Below are 17,215 nucleotides of genomic sequence, written 5' to 3'. Positions count from 1 at the left end.
CTTACTCGACATCATTAAAAAAAAACGTGCGGGAAGGGGGAAGGGGGGGGGGGGGCGGAGGATTATTGCAGTTCACGGGGGACAACTTAGTTGAAGTTCCAAAAACGCGTGAGTGTTCAAAAACAAGGATTGTCACGTAGTCAGATGTCGACGAAACTAACTTTCGCACGGAAGTGGCGTTTTAATCGCGCGAGAAAACATACTAGCTGAGTTTGAAACGCCGTCTGACCGACTTTTTTCCCCGTCTTAAACTTTTGATTTCCTAAAGATTTTCTTACCCAGGCTTAGGTGTTCTCACAAAGTGAGAAAAGTATGCCAGACCTCCGACCGGGCATTTCAGCTGGCCGTGTCTTACGGCTACCATTCGCGCCTATTTCAGTCGGTGATGTGATCTAACGTAACCATCAAAAATAAACAGAACCCGAATGAAAAACGCTGGCTCAAAAGGAAAACGAAACAACCAACCTGAGTTTTCATGCGAAGATCCGGAAAGCGCGGTGCGAGTGCAGCTTGCCGCCGGCCGCACTGGCTCTGCGCTTTCGTGGCCGTTCTCGATGCTTCTGCGTACCGATTAGTACTTAACATATCCGTAGAAGTAACTTCAGACGTTCAGAAGTGTGTAAGTCACCCAGCAGCAGAGGAAGGTGGCCCGGATTGATCGGGTTTCAACACCCGCACACGCTTCCGTAGCCGTCATGGGGCTGCGTCGGCTGCTAGCTACGAACCGGAAGTGAAGATTACCCAGAGTGCTTTGAGGCTGCTGCCAAACGCCGGTCACCTATTGGACAAGTCAGTTCTGAGGCAATGGAAGGTGTAAAGACGAGGGAATAAAAGAGATCGGAATGACAGGAGAATGCGAAGGACAACCAATTAACTGTTGCTGTTGTCATTTTAAACGTTGTTGTTGTCGTTTTCCCGTTAATTTCACTCCTTCCTTTTAATGGAACCCGCTCGAGATAATGACTATCATTGCAGGTCTTCACCCACACGATACGCTCAAGATAACATCAAGAGCATGGTAACGATTCGAATTGTTGTGATTAGAAAATGTGGCTAACTGAGCTCTACGACATGTCTGGAAGCTCAGCGATACTTTTCTGCATTTCCGTGGACTCTTTTAACATTTCTTGAGCGGAAAATAGTTTACTACGATTTTAGATAAAACTTCGAGGAACTGTCAACTGTTATTTGAAGCACCAAGATAAGTGTCACTAGTCTGAAGCGTATCTTATTTAATTTGCTCTGATAATAGTTAAGTGACAGGTGCTTGTGCCAAGAAACGACTCCAATTTTTAGGTCTCTTCAGCAGCTGCATTTCACGGCCCAAGTAAGAAATCACAGGGAAACGCGAGGATTTTTTTTCCTTAAAAAAAAACAATTACGATCTCTATACAATGCATATCAAACTTATGATGAAGCTATTATCGCTGCCGTCAGATGTCTAACCCCCCCCCCCCTTTTTTTTCCCTTTCCTCTTTATCCGCGTTTTACTCGTCTTTTTTCCTAGCCCCGAAAAACAAAATTAAACAAACCTTATAACAGCGTGCCTTGTGAGTGACCGTATTCCAATGCCTAATGTAGCCTTGACACATGGCCCTTCTTTACAGGTGAACTCCAGGACAGCACTGGCCTTCAGACATGGGTCTTCCGCAACGACGTTCATTGGACAGACTTCAAAGCAACGAGTAGCTCTTACACGTCTTTTATTTCCCGGCTTAACTGATCATTTCAGTTAGCACTCCGCTTTTAGCGTAGCAATGTCCATGTCCACTGCTTTGTGATAGCCAATGCCGTATTGTTCCGAAGGACTAAGAATATTTGTAAACAGTACTAGCTTCAGTCATGGCGGGAATCTGTCATAAAAAAGTTGTCGGTTTACTGCGTGCAGTCCTGAAGCTTGTTCATGTCCATTAGGATCATTACAGCAAGAGCCATCGTGGTTTCGCCTTTTTATTTTAGCGCATTTTTGTCATGTGTGAGTAATGTGCAAATGTCTAATAAATGACACGTCGAAACTTGTCTTCGACATCCCATACATAGTGTACGTGTTTCCAAGTACAGGTGTTCCATCTTCCTTTATCTTTCATAATTTCTAGGTTGAGCGTGGCCCTTTTTCCCGAGGTCCCAGAAACTCTTTACCTTAGACCGTAGGAGCTACCTTTAGCGAAAATAGAGTCGGAAACCCTACATTCGTGACGGATGGCATTGCATAGGATAAACGCCCTGTGTAGGATAAAAACGTAAGAAGGACGAGGGGCAGGCTGAAGAACCACGAAGACAGCAGAGTGGAGATGGCATTGTCACTCCGGTGAAATTCCCCTAGTCATTTCGCCACGATGAAGCGCTTGTTCTACTTGTAGATGCAGCACGTACTTGCTGCACGGTATCTACGTAGATAAACACCAAGCCAAGCCTTACGTCAAACCTTGCTGCCAAAAATACATTTTTTTTTCTTTTTAGTGTCTGGATTGCAGACCCAAGTCGCAAAACCAGGCTTTACGCTAAGTAATCGGAATCGCTCCTTGCTTGTTTTGAGTGGCAATCGATCCCGAAACGTCCTTCCGAAATAGAAGCATCAAATACAAGCACGTCGCTATAATCGAATTAATTTCCGCAACCTAAATACTGTGAAAAAGCTTTTTTGTTCCATTAAAGTTGTTTCTGTTTTGTCTTTTGCTAAACGGTGTACTACCAGACACTTAAAACCAATCTTTATTTTTAATTTAGTGTATGTCTTGTTTTAAGTCATAAGCTTTCCGCCAGCCTCGTGAAATTATTCACGAGGCCCCAAAATTATCACACGTAACACTTTTTTTTTACAGCGGAGCTGTTAAGGGCTAGTTTCCCCAGTTTCGTGTCCGGTACCAAACAAATGTCGACACAAAACTCTGAGCAGCTACCGCAATTCATGAGCGACGGAATTCATGAACCAGACAACCAATCTGGTTGCCGCCGTCCTTCATTGATGGCGGCAACCTTACCAGCCTTTCCGTCAAGGTGTGCGATGGTCCGGTGGTCGCCGTCGTGTACGCCCCCCTTCCCCCTCCCCCCCTCCCCCCCCCCCCCCCCCCCCCCCCCACGACGCCCAAGAAAGACATCGAAGCATTCATGATGGACGTCTTCGGCGGGTCGTGCTCGGCGACGACACGTCTGCCGTAGTGACGGGTGACTTTAACGTTGACATTGCACGCCAGGAGGGAAAGTGGTTCACATCGTTTATGCTTGAGCGCTTCGGGCTTACTGTGCCCACGACCGGGCATCGGACCTGTATAGACCTCATCTTCACGAAGAACGTGCCTGCGGTTAGCGTACATGCTATGGCGGTGTAAAACAGCGATCACAATGCCATGGCCATTGTGGTTACGAAATAAACGCCAACCTCAAATCGTTATATATATGTGATTTTTTAATCGTTCAAATAACCAATTACCCAATCACACCTTAATCCTTACATTTATAAATACTTCATTTCCACCATAGTCCAGCTTCGCTGGTCTTCCTTCTTCTCAAAAGTGGAAAGGCTAACAGTTTTTTTGTTTTTTTTTAACTGAGACAAAAAGGATTGTTAAGGCTGTCTACAATATTATAGTCACAATTACCTGGCGTTCAAATAGCATCGACTGAAAAAGGCACCACGACGTCGCTCCTTTTATTGGCGCCTTTGCGTGCGCTACTCCCAGTTTTTGGCTGTAAGGTAATGGCTTTACGTCGTAAGCAGCTACTGTTTCAAACACAGTGGACCCTTTGAAAAAAGTTGCGCGCCACCTAGTAGCTGTTGCAACAATTATTCGAGCCCGCCATTTGTTAGGAAACGTGCTCTGAGCATTTATTGGTCACGAGGGTTGCATAAGCGTTCGGAGTTAGCTCGGCTCATCTCGTATTGAAAACTATAGCTGCGTCAGCGTTCGGCGAGGACTCTGATCCAATCACACGTTTCGTACCAAAGGAGCTAACGGCTGTACACATTATAACGGGCGGTAGTTAGCGCCACCTAGCCTAGAAATTAAGAACCAAAAGTATGATTTCTTTTTCCTTCACCAAGTTGGCTTACCCTCGACAATTTCGTAGCTATCACCAGGCGGTGTGGGATATCACCACGATGACCTTTGAGGAATCGGGCAAGCAAAAAAAAAAAACACTAAAAACATAACTGTCCACCTTTTCCCCGCCGGCGAGGGAGTGATGGCGACCGCGAATGTTGCTCGATGAACTTTTGATAGACGCTCTATACTCTATAATCACATCTACACACCAGGTGCGCAGTTGACTGGGAAAACTCAATCGGGTGTAAAGTGCGCCGCAAAGATATCCTGTGCACATGTATGAGTAGACAGGTTGTCGTAGAAATTATTTGAGCCTTGAAAACGCAGGTCTTTCGCTGTTTTATTTTTTAGCCCGATATCTGGCCATCCGCGCAGGTAGACCTATAACACGCAGACTCTACAATTCGATCGTGTAGAAGTTGTCGCCGTTGTAGTTGGGCTTCCCTGTATTTCCGTAACGGATCTTGCGACGCTCCACGGGCTTTGCGTTCCACTGGTCGTACACCTGGAAATTGGAAGAAAAAAAAATTAAAAATAAACGAGATGAAAATTAAAAACGTATACAAATTTATGTAATGCAAAGCTAAAGCGCAGTTCTTGAAGAGGAAGGGGGGAGGGTATGCCCCTCCTCCTCCTAGCTCCTCTCCTCCTGCCGCTGAATTTGTTCGTGGGTGACATGACACGAAGTCGTAACGTCGTTTTCCCCCGCTAAATTTAGCGGGGAAAGTGAATTGGTGTTGTAGCAATGTCCCGTGTTGTAGCAAGCAGGCCGTCGTTTATCGGCGGCCTGCTTGCTGCAGGTTGTCGAGAAACGATGTTTTTCCGTCTGCTATAGAGTATAGGGAAGGTCCAGAGGACACGGTCTTGGTCCTCGGGAACATCACAGGACGGGCAGTTTGGGTTGATTGTTGGGTCCATACGATGAAGGGTTTTTGCATTGAAGCCACAACCAGTGCGAAGTTTGTGCAGTAAAGAAGCGGAGGCTCGGGACAGCCTTGGAGAAACTCAAGAAGAGTGGTTGTTTGGGCGAGTTGATTTGACATCTTATACAATCTTAGGCGCAGCAAGGACGAGGACAAAAAGAAGAGAACAGGACAGAAAAAGGCGCAACTTTCAACTGAATTTTAGTGAATACGTGTTTCGGTATTTATAGCCTCAACCATCGTCACAATGACCCAAGCATCAGAGAATGTTGGGAACGTAGGTGCACGCGCCTGCACGTGCTCGCCTCCCCTATAAAAAATATTCGAATAAATAACCAATATAAAGCGCCCGTGGAACGCGCGTGCGAAGTACCATTTGTCTTCGATTTTATGCTTTCGAACAGTTGGAGCTGATGACGTCATCACGCGCAGCGCGTGTACCTAAGTTCCCGGCATTCGTTTTGACGCTTGGAGAATTCAATCAATCAATCAATCAATCAATCAATTTTATTTACATCATCATCAAATAGTGATGTGGGCTGCAGAGGCAAAAAGTCAAAACAGTTTTGACTTGACAAGGCCTCTGCAGCCTTACAATTGGCATACGGTAACAAACAACAGCAACCAGGGGAAAACAAGCAGACAGCGACATGGGGAAAAAATAAAAAATAAAACACTTATATACTCTATTTGCTGCTAGAGGAAGAATTTGACCTCTTACACAAAGAACGAAAATAACAACAGCATCTAGTGACTGGATGTATACAGGAAACAAAAATATATAAACCGGATGCATTTACAGCTCACAAAGACAATTTATTTTTTATTTGTGAAAACAAAGTTCTCGGATTTCATTTAAATGTAGCTTTTCAATGTTTGACAAATTTTGTTTTTCAGCTTTATTTAAGACAAGTGGAAGATTATAGCTTAACATTTGAAACCCGTAGTTCGTGCGATTAAATGGAATTTACCAGCGCTCCCTTTCCCTAACGTCATAAGGTTTAGAAATGGGAGTTAAATTTGAAATACAAGTAAAAAATGGTTCATTACATCGGAGGGTGGATCTATATCGTCTGAGGAGAGTAAATTCATATGAATCAAGAATAGATGTTAGATGCAGCTCTTTAAACAGAAGACGAGTGTGTGTGTCAAAAGACACACTTCGTATAATGCGGACAGCCTTTTTTTGAAGAATATGTAATTTATTTAGATTGGACTGGCTTGTTGTGCTCCACACCAAGCTACAGTAATTTAAAAGAGGTTCAAAAAGAGCTTTATATATGAGCAGTTTTAAATGACAAGGCAGTATATTTTTAAACTGCTACAATTTTCCCAGCACTTTTGAAAGTTTTTTAGCTATATTGATAATATGATCATTCCAAGACAGGTGGTTGTTAAAATAAACTCCAAGCGTTTTCACATTTTGAACGAGTTCGATTCGAGAGAGGCCAAGAACAATATTAAAATTGGAACTAACATTTCTATTCTTAGGTCTGAAAAGGACCGCGTTGCTTTTGCTCATATTAATTTCTAACGAGTTTACTACACTCCATTCATATAGCTTCTTTAGTGTGGTGTTAGTTTCATACACCAGTTCCTGTATTTCAGTGCCTGAAAAAAATAAGCTAGTATCATCAGCATAAATGATGAAAGAGGGGGTTCTACTGATGTTAACAATATCATTTATATACAAGTTAAATAAAAGAGGACCCAAGATGCTACCTTGTGGTACTCCTGATCTGATAGGTTGAACAGTACAACTTTGACCATTTATTACAACACATTGCCGCCGAAAATTAAGATATGATTTTATAATATCGAGTGTTACAGCACGGACTCCATAACATTCGAGTTTTTTTATGAGAGTAATATGATCGATACGATCAAACGCTTTAGAATAATCTATAAAAATACCCAAAATTAATTTTTTTTTCTTCGAAAGACTTCAAAATTAGCTCCTTCTGTTGTAACAATGCCAATTCCGTTGATCGACCTTTGCGAAAACCGAAGTGAGAGTCTGTAATTATTGCAAATTTTTTACAGAAACTTGTTAATCTATTATGAATGATTTTTTCAAGGCATTTAGAAAACACAGGTAATATTGATATAGGTCTATAATTTGAAAATTCGTTTTTGTTTCCACCTTTAAACAAAACAATAACTTTTGCAATCTGCAATTTTGTAGGAAATACACCACTATACAATGAGGCATTCACAATATGTGTTAAAACTGGTGCCAAGGCATCTAATACATACTTAATTGGTTTGATCTGGAAATCATCTATATCAGAGGAGTTACTGTTTTTAAATGATAACATTGTGGAAAATACTTCTTGTTCGTCTGTTGGAAAGAAAAAGGCATTGTGTTGATTTCTAGGTTTCATAAAGGCCATTGATAACGGACTATGTATGCTACTTACAAGATTTATTAGATACGTATTAAAAGCTTCTGTGTGAGCTTTTCCTTGCAATGTTACACCTTCTTTAGTTATTTCTTGTCAAGCTGACTCAAATGGGCTATGTTTCAACACTTGGTTTAGCTGTTTCCATACAATATCTGTTCTCTTCATACATGTCTCATTAAATAAATTATGAAAATATGTTTGTTTAGACTGGCGGAGAACCTTATTCACTGTATTTCTGCATTTTTTTAAAAGAGCAAGGTCTTCTGGAGTTCTTGTTTTAAGAAACGTACTATACAGTTTATTTTTTTATTATTAATCAATTTTAGGCATTTTCTAGTTACCCATGGCTTGCGGTTCTTTTTAGCTTGTTTCAATTGCCTATAAGGAAAAGCGTTTTCATATATCTTCTTAAAAATAGCTAAAAATTCATTATACGCTTCATCAGCAGATGTAGCGAAAAAACCGGGTCCCAATTTGTATTTGAAATAGTTTCACGAAATTTTTCTAAAGTGGCGGAATTTATGCTTCGGATCCTAATAGTCCTTCTGTTTTCATTCTCACGCTCAATTTTCTGGTACGTTATATTATTTATCAACATGAATATGGGTAGATGATCACTTAAACTATATTCCAGAACGCCAGCACTAACCGAGCTTACTTCTTGATTAGTCACAAAAACATCAAGCAATGTGGACGATGGGGATGTGACACGAGTGGGAGAATTTATAAATTTACAAAAGTTATTTGATGTAAGTAAAATAAGAAAGTCGTCTTTGACACGCGATTCTTCGAGTAAGTTTATATTTAGGTCTCCACCAAGAAAAAGTTTACATCTCTCCTCATTTGCAAAACAAAAAAGTTCTTCCAAAAAGTTAAAAAAGATTGAAACATTTCCACCTGGTGGACGATAAAACACCGAGTAAATGCAGTATTTTCTTCTAACACAGAGTATCTCATAGTCGCGAGTCATGATGCCAAAAGGTCTATATTGTTTAGCGAGACTTGTTGCTGGCCTAGTTGGTTCATTGCACTGAGTAAACTTGCACAGCCACTCGATCAAAAACAAGCTACGGCCCGCTACGTAGGCCGCCGTATATAGGCGAAGGCGAGATAAATCAGTTTACACTACTGGCCGCGCTGGCGCTAGTAGTCGTGTATGCCCCGGGCAATTCCGGGGACCCGCCCTGCTGAGGAGCAGCGGAGAGATAATGTTGAGATATTAAGGCGCAAACGGCGAGGAGGAGAATACGAGGGAGACAGGAAAAAGCGCTGACAACCGACGCATAATACTCCCGAAAGAGAAGGAAAAGAAAGAAGTTCCGGATGAAACATTGCAGAGAACAAAAATCCCTCAAAAGCATATGGTATACGTAAAGAAATCATGCACACCACGGAACAAGCCAACCAGTGCCGGTGATGGACCGCTGGGAGCACAACCACACCGGCAGTTGACGATTTTTAGCACGACCGGTAGCGCCGCGGTGGTCGCCCGGGGTACTAGGCGCGCCTCGCCGTTTGCGGCGCATATGGTGGGTCGCCGTGAAACTTGTATCCGCAAACACAGAACGAACACAAAGGAGTGTACAAGGACAAGCGGCCCCTTGAAGCAGCTTCGGAATTTATAAGAGACATGCAGCTCTTACCCAGATGCCATCGGACGCGCAGGATTCAAAGATGGCGGCGTGACCCAAGTACTTGTTGCCGGGCTTGAGGAAAGTGGCGATGGCGGTAAACTTGGGAATGCTACCACAGTTACTCTTCACCTGAAATTAAAAAAAAAATGCATTGATGAAGGCTCTTTTTTTCCTCTGAAATACATAATAGGCATTAACAGAAAGCACAAACGTTTCATGTAAAAATGTATGTGTCCGGGGTATTTTACGCTTGTGTCACCTTACAGTCAGTTCATGTCAGGCTGTGCATGTCCTTAGTTCAAAGGCAAGCTGCTTGTCAAAGTATGTCCCACTACCTCCCTCCCCCCTCCAAGGTTACTAAACAGAGACCCGCTGCCACCCGTGGGAGACTTTGAGCACTGCTTACAGCACCAAATATAAACATTAAAAAATTCACCTTCATCGACTGAATTTTCTAAAAAGCTATACCATATTCTACTCATTCCAAACTGTGAAACAGGAAAATAATAATTTCCCATCCAAAACTTTGATGTTAAACAAATTAATCTTCTATCTAGTTTCCCATCGATTCTTCTACTGTGCAGTCATCGGTTTATGGGAGAATTGTTTTTCATGTCAAACACTGAATACCAGCAATGCTGACCTATAGAAACTTCCGAAATAAAGTCCACCAACAAAAAAAAACATTCCAAACTACGCGGTACTCCAACTTTCTTTGCCAACATGATGGCAAACCCGGAGACTAGGGTACAAAAGAGTACAAATTCTAAGAAGAACTGAAAAAAGAACAGACGTTGCCGCTGCTTTCTTTTCTTTTTCATTCCCTTTATTGTTTTAACCTCTTCCCAGATCCACGTTTACCATCACCAGCTCGCCTACACTTTAAGCTTTTTTTTTAATCCCCCCGTCAGTGTTTGGTCTGTTGTGGTGTAGTTTGTTCGCTAGCGCAGCCTCGTTCCATGTGTGACGCCCTAAAAGCCTAAGCCCAGCGGCGGAGTACTACGCACGTGTTGTCCGCGGACCCATCTTCCCGTGGTGTAGTCCCTCAGGTTGCCGCACTTCTCCTTGACCAGGGCAACGCACTCCTTCTTGTCGACCCCGATGACCCACCGGCCCTGGAAAGGCGACGGATCCGAGCAGCCGATGGCGTCACTCACTGCGCAGGGAGGTCGAGACAGGAAACTGGAGCCCTCGATGGGACGCTGCCACAATTCGCTTTCACTCCGAAAAGTTTGCCCCTTTTCCGTACCATTGTTTTAAGGCAATGACGAAGCGCGGCTCGAGCCAAACCAAATTGTGGATTTTTTTTTTTTTTTAAGTTCTTGCAAGTCGCCTGATGTCACCTGTGACGTTTTGCGACTTCCGTATTCGAAGTTGAATATATTTCAACTCTCAGGGGACCCCCAACGGCCGAGTGGCTAGCTCGGCCAGCTGCCCTCTAGTGGGCAAGAGATCGAAGTACAGAGGGCGATTTATAGAGCGTGTCATCCCCCCGGTGTTTACTATAACGCAACGTAACAAGGAAATTGAAGCTCGCCTAGCAGGGCCTGGGCACGAGCGCTTCGCTCTGACCAGTGCTTTGGTCACACAAGGGGCGGCCTTCGAATCGTCATTTTCGATTTCTCTGATCAAGCACAGACAAGAAAATTCGGCTTGCTGTCCCCACAGCTGAAGCGTACCGTTAGTGGCGTGACTGCTCTATCTCCTCCGCAAGACTGAACCGCAATGTCGTCACCCACAAAGGGTAGCAGAAGACGCAATGATTTTGTGCTTTCTGGGACCGGCAACCCACAAACAGAGAATGTATTCCGTGTTATAAAAATTTCAATCGTGATTTAAATTAGTGTTGCGGAATGAGCACATTCATTCCATTCCAACTCTATTCCAAGGAATTGGACTTTCCGATAATTCCATCCCTTTAAACTGCTAGGAATGTAAACACTGCGCCAATTCCCAGTCCTGAATGGCTGAACCGTTTCATTCCATTGCTCTAATTCCCAACCGTGAAAAATGGCGTTTGATAGCTACATTTTGTTGCCGGCCAATACGTGGCTTGCACAGGACGTCATTTCCGTTGCCCTCCAGAGAAGAGGGGAAGAAGAAGCTCCCCTCTTATCAGGATCCTCCTTTGTGCCTCCCGGATTTGCACAGGCGTCGCCATTCTCCTCCCAGAAGATTATGGAAGATTAACCTGTCACTCAAAATTCTTACAAAAGCAGCTCCCCTCTCCTCCTTTTACTTGGTGTTCAAATATGTGCGATGTGACGTCAGCGCAAGGAGCCTATACGTGGCTTGCACATGACGTCATTTCCGATGCCCTCCAGAGAAAAGGGAAAGAAGGAGTTCCCCTCTTATCAAGATCCTCCTTTGTGCGTCCCGGATTCGCAGAGGCGTCGCTATTCTCCTCCCAGAAGATTATAGAAGATCAACCTGTCACTCAAAATTCGTACAAAAGCAGTTCCCCTCTCCTCCTTTTACTTCGTGTTCAAAAGTATGCGATGTGATGTCAGTGCAAGGAGCCTATAACGTTAGCGTAAAGCTGACGTTATCAAGCGGATATAGACAACTGCACAAAATATGCAAAAGACGTCCCGAAAGCATCGATTCTACTAAGCCGAGCAGTAGCGCTGGTGGTAATTGGTATGTAAGGGCACCGAAGATATCGATCGCGAGACCAAGCGTAAAGCCGGGGTTTCATACAAAAGATAGTCTAACCCAGGATCTTGGGTTCAATCCCTAACCCTGCCCGTTTCGATCTGGATGAGCATCGTACCGGCGTGCGGTCATGTATCCCTACTGCGTGGTGCACGTTAAACACCCCAGGCTAGCAGTTGTACTGCCACGGCCACTCGATCCCCCCTGTTGGTACTGCACTGGCTAAATTGCTCATCTACAACTGGGAGAATCGTCGCCCCTGTGAGGCAGACCAAGTTCTAGGCTGTATAGACGCTTTCAGCGAGTCAGTTACTCGAGCTGCCACCAGTCGGCGCGCCCTTCGCGCTTTCCGTGCCGCCATAGCCGCCCTTCAGTTTCTCGCCGTTCCTCCGCGTTGTTGCTGTACCGGCCGCGACCGGAGCTTTGTTTTCGCGTTCTTTTACGTTCCGCGTAGAAATCGTGTGATTTCTTTAGGTCGTTTCGAAGTTTCGGGCTTTCATTTAATCATTTGATATCTATATTTCAACATAGCTCTCGTATTTTCTTATTTATTAAATGGAATCGGACAGCGAATGGATCGACCGTACAAGATTATGGCTTCAGAGACCATGTAAGTTCATCCCATTCTAACGTTTTTCTCGCTAATAAAGGGCAGTCAACATCATTGCGACATTTGCAAAATTCAACTGACGGAGTAAGGCTATCGCAGTCGTGCTTCTCGCTGCGTGTGCGTGCTCGTTTCCGTAAAGCCGACCCGCGTGTAAGCGACTTAGCGTGCGATGAGACGAACGACGGCGACGACGAGAGTCGCCTGTTGCATCGCTCAATTTTTGTGATTTCTAGGAAACGTCGCTCATTGTCGTGGTCGCTTGCTCCCGTCGCTTCCATGCGGTTTGCCTCGTCGTGCGACTGCCCGAGCGACAGCGAAGCGGGTCACCGTCGCTTGTCTCGTTGCTGACCGAATCGCTTGCATGCGGTTTATACTTAATATCGAGGCGCCAATGGTTGAATTCGGTGTGCATGGAAATTAATTGAGTATAAACCGTATGTAAACGATTTGGGGAGCGACCAGATAAGCGACGGCGACCCGCTTCGCTGTCGCTCAGTCAGTCGGGCGACGAGGCAAACCGCATGAAAGCGACGAAGCAAGCGACCAAGACGGTGAGCGACGTTTTCCAGAAATCCCAAAACCGAGCGATGCGACGGGTGACAGTGAGAAATCTCCATCGCTCGTCTCATCGCGCGCTAAGTTGCTTACATGCGGGTCGGCTTTACGGAAACGAGCGCGCATACGCAGCGAGAAGCGCGACTGGATAGCCTTACTGCGTCAGTTGAAATTTGCATATGTCGCAATGATGTTGACTGCCCTTTATTAGCGAGAAAAACGTTAGAATGGGATGAACTTACATGGTCTCTGAAGCCATAATCTTGTATCGTCGATCCATTCGCTGTCCGATTCCATTTCATAAATAAAAAAATACAAGAGCTATGTTGAAATATAGATACCAAATGATTAAATGAAAGCCCGAAATATCGAAACCACCAAAAGAAACCACACGATTTCAACGCGGAACGTAAAAGAACGCGAAAACAAAGCTCCGGTTGTGGCCGGTACAGCACACAACGCGGAGGAACGGCGAGAAACTGAAGGGCGGCTATGGCGGCGGGGTCACGTGACGTCAAGATGGCGGCGCCCATGAAATGTTGCCTGAAAGCGTCTATAAACATACACACAACCTTTTTTTTTTTTTTTAAGACAGTCTGGATACAGATTTGAACTCGAGTCACCTCGAGATCCATGCTTCGAGTGCCGCATGGCAATGAGTTCAAGGAGAAAACTTGGCACGCGGCATTTGAACCACGGATATTGCAGTGGCTCGTGTTTGCAGACTGTCGTTTGTTTGATGTATAAGCAGTGGGACCTAGGCTTTAAAGTCTCGTAACACACGGCAAAACTTCAAACCACACATTATCTTCACATAGGGACCGTATGCATCCTTCACTTCTTGGAGATGCACGGTAACCGCTCATTCACACTGGAAGCGGATCCGCGTTCGCAAAAGCGGTTGCGAACGCGGTTGTATAAAGATCCAGTGCAATTGCACGCGCACCCGATGACATCAAGTGCGCGTGCATTTGTACTGGATCTTTATACAACCGCGTTCGCAACCGCTTTGCGAACGCGGATCCGCTTCCAGTGTGAATGAGCGGTAAGTGAGGAGTCACGCACCCAAGAAACGCAGGCGGTGCAGGATCGTCCCTCTGCCTGGTAGCGTATTAGCCCCGTGCGCCACCGAAAGCGTCGCTGTGGTCGGCCTTCCACGATTGGCCGAACGCTGACTATGACGTAGGAAAGGGGATTTATCATCGACGGAAATATGAGGAATGAAAGAACTTTAATTTTGACGGTGTTTGCAGTGTTGCTTCAAGAGCTCAATGATTTCAAGCTTCCACCATGCTATTTACAAACACCATCGAACTTGTTGTTTGCAAGGTAATGACGTCACAAGGGGGAACCATAGGAGGGCGCCACCAAAACATCTCGCCGCTAATACGACTGGTGCTGTAATCGCACATGGTCACAAGAGCGGCACTGTCGCGTCTCGCGGCGCCAGGAACGAGACTTTGTCCGCCTACAACTCTACAGTTTTTGTCGCTTCTCTTGGAGTGCCACGTTTTTCCTCGAAGGAACATCAGCCAGTCAGGTACCCAAGCCGTCAGTTACCTAAAGTGCAAGTATGTTGATTCAAAAGCCCCCTTGACTACGTTGACACAGCTCGCGTAAGAACAGAGCAGATTTCACTTCCGCTCCACTCTGGGCAAAGTGCGCATTATTCCATTCTAATTCCATTCCTCGCAGTACTTCCGCCATTCCACTAACATTCCATTCCGGGGGTGCATATTTTTACGGTGCAGGCGATAGACTTCCTAGCAACGACGCTCACGCCGGATTGGCTGCTCGACAACGCGCGGGCGGCCATAGAGTGTGTAGTCCCGTACCCAAGCCCGTAACCCTATACACGCTTTGCAGCAGTTGTGCATGGACGCCGCCATAACTGACCTTAAATTTTTGTTTCCTCTTATTACGTTTATTTCACTTCATCATTACCATAGCAGGCCAGGTTAATGCCCCATTAGATTCAACTGTGTCCTTTTCTAAAGCATCGGTCTTTCTAGAGGATCGTCAACTACCGTTTCAGTTGCTCGGCATCTTGGTAAGACAAGAGAAGGTCGGCTATGGCGGCTGTATTTGGCGCGTGTGTAAAGCGTCTTTAAACTATTCTAAACATAAGCCAGAATGTTGCATGAGATACTAGTTCTCTCGGCACAGAGCTCGCACAAAAATACCTCGACGTGGCTGGCCTCCATTGCTGTTGTGGAGTGCTTCTTTTTATTATTTCACGAAAACAAGGAAAACAAGGGTGAAAAAGAAGCTTTTCCTGGCACTTTTCCTATAATCTACTGCGTAGCACAAATTGTTACCCATTGCAAAGTAACTTTCAACTTTGAGGCTGTGAAAACAAATAATCTCGATCGCTGGCACCCCGATCGTTCGTCCGCCTGCCCGCTGGTGACGTACGCGGGTAGAGGAAATGTAGGACTTTTTCATTATTGCCACTAAAGAGTCGCCTCTTGGAACCTTCGTGGCCGGTGTAAATTAAATATTAAAAAAATTCAAGGAAACTTGTTTATTTATATCAAATATGTTGTTTATCAGTTTAGAAACGGTCGATGATACAGTCTGCAAATTTCCAGAAAAATCGAAGACTATAAAGAAAAAAATCGCCGGAATTTCCCTTTTAGCTTTTTTCAATAATGTGTCTATAGGTGGTGCATTTATCGTACTGAAATTTAAACCTTAAAAGAACTGTTGTTGTCTTCTATGCACAGAAAGGAAAATGGCAGAACATAAAAGACAAACAAAAACAAAAAACACGTAAAAACTTCTTTTTTTTAAAGATGATTGCTTGAAAGCCTTTTAGCTAATTCGAGCGTGTGTGGTATTAACCATATCAATAGCAGCGGCAAACAGACGCTTTTTTTTACCGCTTTCCTCCCCGTGCTTAAGAATAAGGTAGGATTTTAGGCTTAAATTTTCTTCATGGAACCCACACTCATAAACTTTGAACATGATAAACGTACCACCTAAAGACATGTTTGTGCCAAGTTTCAATGCACTCCATTCATTGGCGTATTTGTAGGATATTTATTTGCACCCGAATATCTTCCAGACGCACCCAGTGTTCCTTCTCAAGATTTACTGAAAATTGCGAGTCATACGACCGAGCGCCTTACAACGCCTTGTGATCTCTAACGACGAGAAAACACGCTGTTGTCATCTATCCGGTAGCCGTGGAACACAGGCGATTTCCGTATACTTCCTATTTTTTCGCGACTGAAAAAAAAAAGAAAAAAGAGGACTCTTGACAGTGTTATTAACGACCATTTTTCATAAATAGTACGTACATTTGATTTTTTCCAAATACTGGAAAACCCCGCACTAGTGAAGTGCAGTTCTAGGGCCAGCTCATAGATGGCGCCAGCTTGCCAATGTGAGCATTCGTTGTAAGAGACCACAAGAATGTGCGTTTACGTGAACCGGCCTTTAGCAACACCACCTAAAATAATCAAAGCCTCCGCATCGCCTCCTCTCCCTTAATGAAACGTCATCGCAGTCGGATCGCGCTAACTCGGCTATTGGGAGCGAGTCCGACCTTCGACGCGCTGATTGAACACGAGCCCCGGCCGAACACTGACGCAGCACTCGTAACCAATCTCAGGCCTCGATCAATCTGACTGTGATGACGTTGCGATCACGGTGCGGAGGCCTTCCGCTTAACTAGGTGGTGTTGCCTTTAGCCGACTAGTTGTGTTGCTGCATTCCTGTTAATTCCAAAAAGGTGGAAAAGGACCACTTACCGGCCGCCAATCCCAGGACCACGAGCGCTGCGCTGATGAGGAAAAGCTTCATGACTACGACTTGCCGTTCCGCCAATACACCAACACCGTGCATCGGGCACGCCTTTATATATAATGAGCTTCCGACACCCTCTCCCATATTTCTTTCTCTCTTATATCGCTATATTTATGGGTTTTTACGCAGCGGCGTGATACTCATATCTGGGAAACGTTTGGCGACCTCTGCTCAGTCTCTCGGGTAACAAAAGGCCGATATGCGTAATCGCTATCACGCTCCTTACCGCGAGCAACTTCTTTTTACGCGAGATATCTTATTTTTATGTTATATTGATTTTTTTCCTTGCTGTGAGCTGCTATTTAATGTTGCCTATGGTACGGGCACTGGGAGTGCAGCGGTCATAGCGAAATGAACATAAAGTGGCCGTGGTCTAGTTCTTAGGATTTATCATGAGGTTCTGAAAGGACAATGTTATCCTAATCTTCTGGGCCATCCGCTTACTGTACTCAGGTGAACATTCACCCCTCGGCAGATGCGCGCTCAGTATGCAAGTATTAGAAAGCAAAGGCATACAAAATACATGAAACTAAAGATGCGACAATCGTTCGAAACGAATAAGGTCTGAATACAGAGATCT

At 44.7% G+C, this 17,215-nt stretch overlaps 1 protein-coding gene across 1 annotated transcript; it reads right to left on the bottom strand.

The window, feature by feature from the left end:
- Positions 1–4,363: 4,363 nt before the first annotated feature.
- On the bottom strand, positions 4,364–16,713 carry LOC120849570. The gene is made up of 4 exons (XM_040221801.2): positions 16,581–16,713; positions 10,013–10,161; positions 9,015–9,134; positions 4,364–4,548 (listed from the first exon to the last, which is right to left on the bottom strand). The coding sequence occupies exons 1-4, from the start codon at positions 16,672–16,674 to the stop codon at positions 4,441–4,443; spliced, it is 471 nt and encodes a 156-aa protein (XP_040077735.1). The 5' UTR covers positions 16,675–16,713; the 3' UTR covers positions 4,364–4,440.
- Positions 16,714–17,215: the final 502 nt, after the last annotated feature.

The sequence above is a fragment of the Ixodes scapularis genome, unplaced genomic scaffold, assembly GCF_016920785.2.
Source record: "Ixodes scapularis isolate PalLabHiFi unplaced genomic scaffold, ASM1692078v2 PGA_scaffold5__190_contigs__length_132052651, whole genome shotgun sequence".
NCBI lineage: Eukaryota > Metazoa > Arthropoda > Arachnida > Ixodida > Ixodidae > Ixodes > Ixodes scapularis.
Note: the sequence above shows the minus strand (reverse complement) of the source record. Positions and strands in the feature narration are given on the sequence as shown.